Below are 9,582 nucleotides of genomic sequence, written 5' to 3' on the forward strand. Positions count from 1 at the left end.
ACGTGCCATTTTTCAGAGACATGCCCTCCACGGACACGTGACCTGGGAGGGGGCGTCCTTGCAGGAGGTCGGTGCCTTCTACCAACAGGGATTTCCAGGGGCTCCCACGGCAACATGAAGGGACTTGGTGGCCGTGAGTCATAGTCACTGCAGGCCGCTCCCGGGGCAGACAGAGCGTCAAACACAAGAGGCGCAGCCAGGATGTCCTTTATGTACAGGGTTTATTCCTCCCCAGCCTGGCCCCTCCTCCACCCGCCCGCCCACCCTGCTGGGGTCCCCAGGGCCCTGCTCCCCCAGAGGGGGCGGGCCTCCAGGGATGAGAGGGAAGCTGCAGAGGAAGCGGCTCCACCTTGCCTCAGCCCCTCAGACAGGGGACAGAGGAAGACGGAGGGCAACACAGAACAGGTCAGATACTCCAAAAGCCACAAGAGCAAAGACAAAAGTAGCGCAGCCCCAAGGAAGAGGGACAGGAAGAGCCCAAGCCAGACCCACCCCGGGACTGAGGAGTGCAAGATGGGATGGGGGGACAAGGAGGGTCAGGGCGGAGGGGCGCAAGGGTGGCCCCCAACCTTAGACTCGGGTGCAGGACAGGGAGGCCCCGGGGCGTTCCCTTGGCTGCGGAGCTACAGCTTGGTCAGGTCCAGCTTGAGCTTGTAGGGCGGGGGGCTGTCCTCGAAGGCGTGCGCCGGAGGCGGGTACAGGGGCCAGTCCGGGTCCACCATGAAGCCCTTGTGCTGCTCCAGGGTCAGTGGCTGTGGGGCTGGGGCGCTCAGTCCCAGCTCAGACAGGGCTCCCCCGCCCCGCCCCGCCCCCCCCCTGGTCCCAGCTACCTGGAATTTGAGGTGCTGGCCCGGCGCAGTCACCAGCGTGGAGCAGCTGAGCCACAGCATGACCAGCACGGAGAGGAAGAGGCAGCAGGCCAGGATCCAGCGGGGCAGCCCGGAGCGCCTGCGGCCCAGCCTTGGCTCAGCGCCCACGCCGGCCGGGGCAGGGGCAGCGGGAGCCCTCAGAGCCCTGCCCGCCCGCCCCCAGGGCCTGCCACCCACCGGGACATGCAGCTGAGGAAGTCATTGTCCTGCTGCTCCTCCGACTCCACCTTGGCCTTGCTGCTGGTCTTCACGCGGATCTTGGCTTTGCGCACCTTGTCCAAGGGGCCTACGGGATCTGAGGAAGGACAAGGCTCAGCAGCCTCCAGGGTTCTGCCCCGGGGCCACAGAAGCATGGAGCTACCACAGAGCGGGGAAAGGCCAGGACCTGGGGCAGTGGGCCATGGGGTTCAGGAATGGAGACTGGGGATGGAGCATGGGACCCTGGGAGGCGGGCCGTGGGACCCTGGGACATGGACCGTGGGACCCCGCAGTTGCAGACCCCCATCCTATGGGGCCCATCTGCCAGGAGGCCTCCAGTGACAGCGGGACCTTACCCACGTGCACCTCCAGGGCCTCAGGACGCGATCCCCTCCAGGTCACCTCCACTCGCTGCAGGCGACTCCCCTGGAAGCCCAGGCTCTCGACCACAGGCTGGGTCTAGACCAGAGCAGACAGCACAGCAGGGCTGTTGCAGGCGCCCTGGGCCCTGGCAGGCAGTGTCCCCTGCCAGCAGCTAGTTCTACTACAGGCGGGCAGGGGGGACACCGATGGTCCACGGGCTGTGACATCAGGGACGTCCTCTGCTCTCCTGGGGCCCTCTGTTTGCCTAGACCCCATCCTCCAGTTTCTGAAGAAGGAAGAGGAGCCAGGCTGAGCCAGCAGAATCACTGTGATTGGCTGAGGGATGGCCTAGGACCCAGCCAGGGCCAACTACAGCTCAGCAAAGACTGGCTGTATGGTCTACACCTGCAGTCTCAGCACTGAGGAGGCTAAGGCAGGAGGATTGCAAGTTCAAGCCCAGCTGGGGCAATTTAGGGACTTAAACAGACCCTGTCTCAAAACAAAAACTAAAAAGTGTTGGGGATGTAGCTCACTGCTAAGGCCCTGGGTTCCACCCCCAGTACCACACATAAATAACCACTCCAGAACCCAGAGGAGTTGTAATCTAGAGGCCCAGGACCCACTCTGTTGCCAGGAGGGAAAAGCACACCCAGAAATGAAGCTACTGCAGAGGAAAACAGGGTCGAGGGGCAGAGACAATGAGCTCCTGGATCCAGCTGAGCCTGAATCCTGCTCACCATGGACTCTGCGTCCCCCCTTCTTACCCTGGGGTGGCCCCCGGCAGCCTTCTCACCTGAAAAACCACCACCTTCCCATTGTCAGTCTGCAAGTAGTACGTCCAGGTGGAGGAGACAAAGCCCTGGGCCGAGTTGACGAGGTCGTTGCAGAGGGTGGAAAATAAGTCCAGGAGGGACAGGGCCCCACCAGGAGCTTCCAGGACCTTTCTCTGGTGAGCGGAGGCCCAAGGCACAAAAATGGTGACAAAGTAGAGCATTGTGAACGGAAGGGCCCCTGGCTGAGCTCGGATTTGGCTGAACGATTTGGTTCAGACCCACACCTCCACACGGCATGTGGCTTGCTGTGTGGCCCTGGGAAAATTCACTGCCCTCTCTGGGCCCTAGAACAGGGGTAGGTGATTGTCCTCCCTCACGAGGCAGCTGTAACATTTCCACAATGTTCTCCCAGCCCCTGGCGCGGCCCAGATTCCAAATGACCACCAGCCACAAGGACCACACACCTCTCCTCTGCACCAGGGCCACTGCAAAGGGAAGAGCTGACCAGTGACAGGACTGTGCTGCTCTGAAGGGGCAGCGCAGGAGTGAGGCAGGGAAAGGGCTTTCTGGGGAGCCCCAGACCACACGTCTCTGGCTGTGCTGCACACCTCCTTGCCTCAGTTTCCCCCAGATGCAGGTGAGCAATGGTCATTTCTGCCCCAGGCCCTGTGTGCTGGGGGGGGGAGCACCCTGAACGTCAGCTCTCCCCACCTCAGACGACCACGGCCACCTCCTCGTCACAGGGAAATCGCTTAGACCAGCGCCTGGCTAGTGGCGCTGAGGATCAGCTGAGGTGGAGGCAGCCACGAGGCCTGGCGGCCTCAAACTGGCCTCGCCACAGCCCTAACTGCATGACCGGGCCAGTTGTCCTCTGGGCCACCAGATGGTAGGGGCGACACGCCTGGCGTCTCCAGGCGGCAGGAGGAATCTGGGACAGGCTGAGGTCAGGGCGGGACGAGGGCGCGTGTTTGATAAGTGAAGGGTGATTGTGTTCACTGCCCTTTACTCCTAGACAGGGTGGGAAGCGGGGTGACAAGTGTGAGGGCCCGAGCCACAGGGGTCCTGGGCCTGGACGAGGCCACCCAGCCAGCCTGGAAGGAACGCAGAGGCTGGGGAGGGGCCCCTGGGTGGGGTGGCCCAGGACTTGGGTGCAGGACACCCACCTTTTCGAGCTGGGACTCCAGCTCCGGCTGGGGAGCCTGGATCCAGCAGCCCCCCCGGCAGGCTCGCCGCTCCGTGTCCTTCACGTAGGCTTCCACGCATGCTGCGGGGCAGCGGGGCGCGTGTGACCCAGGCGGGCCCTTCCCGGCCACCGCCCCCACCCTGGCACACCTGCGCGCCCGGGCCCTCACCTGCTTCGCACTCGGTCTGGGTGGCGTTCGGCCTGGAGCTCCTGGCCACGAAGCGGCAGATGGAGAAGAGCCGGCAGCCCCGCTCGCAGGCGCTGATCTGGACAGCCCTGTCGTATGGGGACTCTGAGGGGACCTCCTGCCCTGCCTTGGGGGGGGACATGGGGCTCAGCAGGGGGAGGTGAGGATCGGAAGCAATGGGAGGACGGGAGGGGAGAGAGGTTTGGCCCTTCAGTCTGGGGAGACTGGGGTGAGCTTGGAGAAAGCGGGAAATCCTCAGCACTGAGGAGGCAGGGGGACTTGGGAATAAATCCGCAGGGAGTCCAAGGTCGCCCTGCAGGGATCCTGGGAGGAGGGGCTTGGGAGAGATTCTCAGGCCTGAGGAAGGGGGGTTTGCCTCGGGAACTGGTTTGAGGGGCTAATGGCTGGGGGGCCTGGTAACTGCGTGGGGAAGAGGATGCAGAGGAGGAAGGTGGGCCCTGGGCACCCAGAGGTCCTTGCGCAGCACAGTGAAGGAGAGGGGGCAGGGAGGTGGCATCGAGAGCCTCAGCCCCCACCCCACCCCCGCTTAGAAGGACCCCCCCCACCGAGCTCCCAGGGTGGGATCTGCATGCCCAAATACCCCCACCTGGGGACCACAGCCTCGCCCGGGAGGGTCATCCTCGCCCCCCTGGGAGTGACCCTCGGCCCCTCCCCCGCCTCCTCCGGGGGACCTCGGTGTCGCGCAGTCACTGCGCCCCGCATCCACGCCCCTCCCCCACCAGGGGCTCCAGAGCCGTGCGCGTCACCTGCGAGGGCCGCGGTCCGAGGACGCGCTCGCGACAGCGCTGCTGGCAGTTCTGGGTGTCCCCGAGCTGGGGGGCGAAGGGGTCCCGGGCTGGCGGCGCGGGCGCGACGGGCGGGGACCCCAGCAGCAGTAGCAGCAACAGCAGCAGCGGCGGCGACACCGGCGACATCAGCGCGGCCGCAGCCATGGCCGGCGGTGCGGGACGCGGCTGCGGGGCGGCGCTGACGTCAGCGAGCGAGGCAGCCTGGGAAGGGGGGGCGGGGTGGGCTGCGGCACCTGGGGTGGGCGGGCAGGTGGATCCGGCCCCTAGCTGGTGCATGGTCGGGGGGTCCCCTGGCACCTTCCCCTGGGGCCGGGCATCGCCGCAGCGCTCGGAGCCAAAAGAGCACACTGGACGCCGGACCCACGGGTCAAGTGCGTCAGGAGGGCCAGGCGCGAGACCAGGGGACCGGGGTCCCAGCGAGGGACACGCCAGCCCCAGGGACGAAGGGCAGAGCGGAAGGAGGGGGAATGGGCGGGGAGGCTGACACCAGGCAGAGGGTGCAGGCGAAGAGTCCAGGGCGCCCGGGTCTCTCAGGCCTGGCACCTTCTCCCTTGGCACCCAGGCCAGGAGGCAGCAACCTGCACGGTCACCTCCTGCAGGAAGCCCGCGCCCCTACGCTGCCCGCGCTGCCCCCGGCGTGGCCTTCCTCCGCTCAGGCCGGACGCAGGAGCCGGGGAAGCAGGCCCTTGCCTCCCGCACTGGGACCCCTGGCCAGGGGGCTTTGGAAAGGACACAGAGGTGCCCACGGGGCTGTTAAAACTCCTCATTCTCGTGGGAAAAAAACCCGACACTTCTGGCTGCCCTCGGTACCACTCCCGTGGTGCCACCGTGGCTTGAAGACCTCGAATTAGCAACCCTCTGGCTCCTCCAAACAGGGACCTGGAGACGCCCCCAAGCCGCGGTCCTCTGGACAGATGTCCCAGGCCTGGCTGCATGGCCGGCGCAGGTGCTCGCGAAGGGCGCGTGTCCCCTCGACGCCCCGCCCCGGCAGACGGGCGACAGCCTCGCGGGTCGGCGGGTCAGAGGGCGCCGCAGGTTCCGGCCCGGGAGGAGGGGGTGGCGCCCCTTCCCCGCCGGCCCCTCGCTTTCATCTCGCGGCCCGGCAGCCCCCACGTGGCTTAATCAGGCGCGGCTGTGCCTGGCGGACCCCGAACATCTGGATCCCGGCGCGCCCCTCCCCCGCCCCGCCCCGCCCCGCCCGGGCCTCCCGCGCAGCCGGAACCCCGCGACCGGGCCGGCCCGGCCTTGGGAACCTCCCTGCAGGTTGTGATCCATATTGTCCCATATCACACGTGGGACCAGGCTTCCCGACTCCTGGGCAGAGCGAGTCAAGCCCACACATGCCAACCCGCGTCCTCAGCGCTTAACCTTTCCACAAGGACTGTCCCTCACGGATTGCAAACACTTCTCGCAACCACTCTGGGGGGACAAGTACTGGTAGCATCGCCCTCTTTCCAAATAAGGCAATCCGAGCCCAGCTTGGCCAAGGGGCGCGCCCAGGTGACTGGCGACAGGACGGAGGCCTGCGAAGGCACGGGAAGTGCGGCGGAGGGTGCACGAACGAGGAGGGGCATCCCGTACCCTATTGCAGGAGGGGAAACTGAGGCTGGAGGGCTGGGCCCCTGGCCCAGGGTGCCCGAGGGGAGAAGGACTGACGGCTGCCCCCCTTTTCCGCAGGCAGCGGAAGAGACCTCGACCCGGCCCCCAGGTGAGCCCGCGCCCGCCGTCCCCGGGGAGCCGGTCCAGGTGAGGGGCGGGCAGCCGGCGGGCGGCCGGGTCGGGTTTCAGGAAATCCGCCGACATTCCTCCGGGGCTTAAGAGGGAAAGTTGACTCGGCGCCGCCCCTCGCCCCCCCACTTCCTACCCCCCGGGGCGCCCGGCGGGGGCGGCAGGCGGGGGGCGCTGCGGCCGCCGGGCGTGAATCAGCGGCGGGCCGGGAGGTCAGGGCGGGCGGCAGACAAGCGCCCTTTGTCCCTGGCCGCCCTCCCCGCGACCCTGATGACCCCCATCCCCAAGCTGGGTCCAGGCTAGGGAGGAGGCTAGGCACGGTGGCGCCTGCGGCTTGCCGACGACCTCAGCGAGCGGAGGAGCGCAGAAAAGAGGGGTGCAGCTCTCCTCCAGACTTCGAGTTTCTTTGGGATGCAGAGGGGCAGGGAACCCAGGCATCCACTGCGGGGTGCACACACCAGCCCCAAACAGAACTTGGTGCCACTTTGGGATGTCCCAGGGCCTCCTCCAGTGCATGGCATCCAAGCACCCTGAGCTTGAGACCCAAGCATCAGGCGGCTCAGGCTTAGCCTCTGGGGGTGCAGATTCTAAGCCCAGGGCACACACAGCCCCACCACTAGCCCACCGGGCCTCACCTGCAGACAACTAAGGCGAAGGTTGTACAGCCAAGCAGCTCTTTCCAAATTGGGGGGTGCTCTTAGCCAAAGTGGCTTGGGGCTCCTAAGGGACCCCCAGGTGCTGCTCCCACTGAACCACTTGTGCCTTCTTGGGGACTGGGGCTGCAGGGCCCCCCACTTCTCACCCACAGATGACCTGTGGGTTGTGGAAGAGCCCCCAACCCCGTCACCACATTCCCAGCCGCCCTTAAGGGCTTCAGTCAATATTGACCAGGGGCTCCTCTCCTAGCAGAGATGGCGGGGCTGGGGAGAAGGGGTTAATGAAGATGCTGGGGGCCAAGGGCAGGGAAAGGTGCACTGGAGGTCAATTTATTTTCCCTAAAGTCAAACGGATGGGGCAAAGGTCACCCAGAGGCCAGAGGTCATGCTCAGGGGCAGGACTGGGAAATGGTCCGACCTCTCTCCCGAGGAGGACCAGAGCAGGGTGTCTGCACAGCAAGGCAGGGGGTGTGCCTAGTCTGGGACCCCAGGCTTGCTGAGACTTTTCTTGCTGCTTGGAGAGACTAAGGATTCTCCATCATCTTCTCATTGTGCAAATATTTATTGAGCTCCTCCTCTTTGGTGCTCACTGGACCCAGCGCAGGCTCCTGAGGGGCTCAGGGTACTCAGATCCGAAGGAAGGAAGGCTCAGCAGAGGGAAAGCCGTGGTTTGCAGATCTAGGTTACAAAGACAATACAAGAAAACTGAGGTGCAGTGCGCAGCAAGGGTGGGGCCTTTTGGAGGACCTGGGCCCCCAAGAGAAGTGGCTATGTGGGAAGGGTTGGGGAGCAGCACCTCAGCCCCAGGAAGAGCCACGGAGAAAGGGCCTGTGCTGGTGAGGGGCCTGCAGCACTGGGGAGCCTGAGCTGAGCGCAGGAAGGAAGGCGAGGACCAGGGAGAAGGTGGCAGAGAAGCCGGCTGGGCTGATTTAAAAGCTCCCTCTGCCTGCCCGCCCAGAAGTCCCACCAGAGGCTGGGCTGCAGCACCCAGAGGGACGGTGAGGGCCTGGACTAGGCGAGGTGGGGAGAGGGGGTCAGAGTCTCCAAACGGAGATGTGTTTTGGAATCAGAGCCAACAGGATCTGCTGATGGATTGGACGTGTGGGAAGAGCGCGAGAGAGCCCTCACACACGCTTCCAGGTCTCCAGACTGAGCACCTGGCTGGCTGGGGGAGGGGCAGGGCAGGGAGGGGGAAATGAAGGATTTCAGCTCCAGAAGCCTGGAGTCCCCCCAGGAGGGGGCCAGACCCCCCTGGGGCGCATGTGCAAGCCAAGGGCCGTGGGGGAGGGGCGGGAAGGGGAGGACCCTCAATTCAGCCCAGCCCTGCTGCCTCCACTCAGCCCTGGCACCACCTGGCAGGTAGGACCACGACACTATTTGCAGAGGGACAGATGGGGGTGGGCCACCCCTGCCCCTGGAGAGGTGCCAGGCCGTGCCAAGGGCTTTGATTCGGGAGACTTCTGTCACGCTCTGTCGTCCGGAGGAAACCTTTAGGGGCCTGGCCTTGTGCAGAGAGAGACGCTCAGCAAAGAGGCCTGGGTTGTCCCAGCAGAGGCAGAGCCCGCTTGCCTTTCCCTCCCCCTCCGGGCCATCCAGGGTCCAGATGGGGGTGCCCCGCGTCAAGTACCCATCTGTTGGTCTTCTTTGACATTCGGGAGCCTGGGCTGGGGATTCAAGAAGGGGCAGCCTTAGACAAAGTGGGGACCCCTAAGCCCTCCTGAGACCCTTTGACGCTCTCGGCTGGCTGGGGACATGGAGGAAGGGTCCAGGGCTCTCAGGGAAGGGCCAGTTAAGAGCCTTTACTGTCTCCGGGGGTTTGGGGAGGCTACCACCCAACCTGGGAAGCGGGAACCCCCGGAACTCACATTTCAGACACCCCCTTCCGTGGCCTCGGATACCCAAACCCCGTTTTTCCTAGGGCTTCCCTTTCCGATTGGGTGGGGACGACGAGAAGAGGGATAAGACGCCCGGCCGGGAGGGGTCCCGAAACCCGAGCAGCGGCCAAAAATAATAACAAGGAGAAAGATCTGTGCGCAAAAGAAGGAAGATAAACTATGCGTCGCTCCGGGCGGCCGCGTTACCTGGAGCGGGCGGGCGGCGGCCGCCGGAGCGATTACTCACCGCGTGGCGCACCCCACCCGCGGGCCGCTGAGTGGATTTTTCCGTGGGGGGGAGAATGCGTCCAAGGAGCAGTCCTCGCCACTCTCCTTCTGGGGATTCCCTGCTACCCCCAGTGCGCCTGGCCCCGGGGCCCACAGTCCCCATGTGTCCACGCGGGACCTGCATCTCAGGCTCCGGGTCACCCCCGGGCCAGTTTGTGCGAAGGGGACAGCGCGCCGGGGCTCCGCGCCTTCCTGCTTTTTCTCCTTTCCTCTGGCAAAGCCCCGGGCCCGGGAGGCTTCACGCGGGGGATAGGGGAGAGGAGGGATGAAGGGGAAGGAAGGGCCAGGCCGGTGGGACCCGGCGCGAGGACCCGGCCGGGGGGCGACTTCCCGGCCCCGGGGGAGGTAGAGGGACTGGGGGAGGGCGGGGCTCCGGACCGCTCCGTGGGGGGCGGGGCCGAGCGGGGTGGGGGCCCAGAAGCAAGATTGGAGGGAGGGTCGGGAGGAGCAGGGCAGGGCCGGGGACCGCTGGGGGCCCCGAAGGGACGCTGGGCTGGGCCAGGGGTGCCGAGTATAGGCATAGGCATTGGGAGGGAACTGGGGGACCGGGGCCCCCATTGGGGGTGGAGAGGCTGGCCCTGGAGGGGCTGGGAAGGGAAGTCCTGGGCCATGGGGAAGGAGAAGGGGCCCTGGGCGCGGGACTGGGCGCACGGC

At 65.8% G+C, this 9,582-nt stretch overlaps 2 protein-coding genes across 2 annotated transcripts; both read right to left on the reverse strand.

The window, feature by feature from the left end:
- Window positions 1-201: 201 nt before the first annotated feature.
- On the reverse strand, window positions 202-4,583 carry Tmem59l (transmembrane protein 59-like; the record flags this gene model as incomplete). The annotated part of the gene is given in 8 exon segments (XM_005409589.2): window positions 202-752; window positions 831-948; window positions 1,047-1,164; window positions 1,424-1,526; window positions 2,224-2,376; window positions 3,367-3,467; window positions 3,556-3,700; window positions 4,341-4,583. Coding segments are annotated over 8 exon segments (1,053 nt in total). The 3' UTR covers window positions 202-623.
- Window positions 4,584-7,075: 2,492 nt separating this feature from the next.
- LOC102027782 (translation initiation factor IF-2-like) lies at window positions 7,076-9,529 on the reverse strand. The gene is made up of 2 exons (XM_013507287.1): window positions 8,888-9,529; window positions 7,076-7,444 (listed from the first exon to the last, which is right to left on the reverse strand). Exons 1-2 carry the CDS (start codon window positions 9,484-9,486, stop codon window positions 7,393-7,395), a joined length of 651 nt encoding a protein of 216 aa, XP_013362741.1. The 5' UTR covers window positions 9,487-9,529; the 3' UTR covers window positions 7,076-7,392.
- Between the last annotated feature and the right edge of the window lie 53 nt (window positions 9,530-9,582).

The sequence above is a fragment of the Chinchilla lanigera genome, unplaced genomic scaffold (assembly GCF_000276665.1).
Source record: "Chinchilla lanigera isolate Chin_1 unplaced genomic scaffold, ChiLan1.0 scaffold00123, whole genome shotgun sequence".
NCBI lineage: Eukaryota > Metazoa > Chordata > Mammalia > Rodentia > Chinchillidae > Chinchilla > Chinchilla lanigera.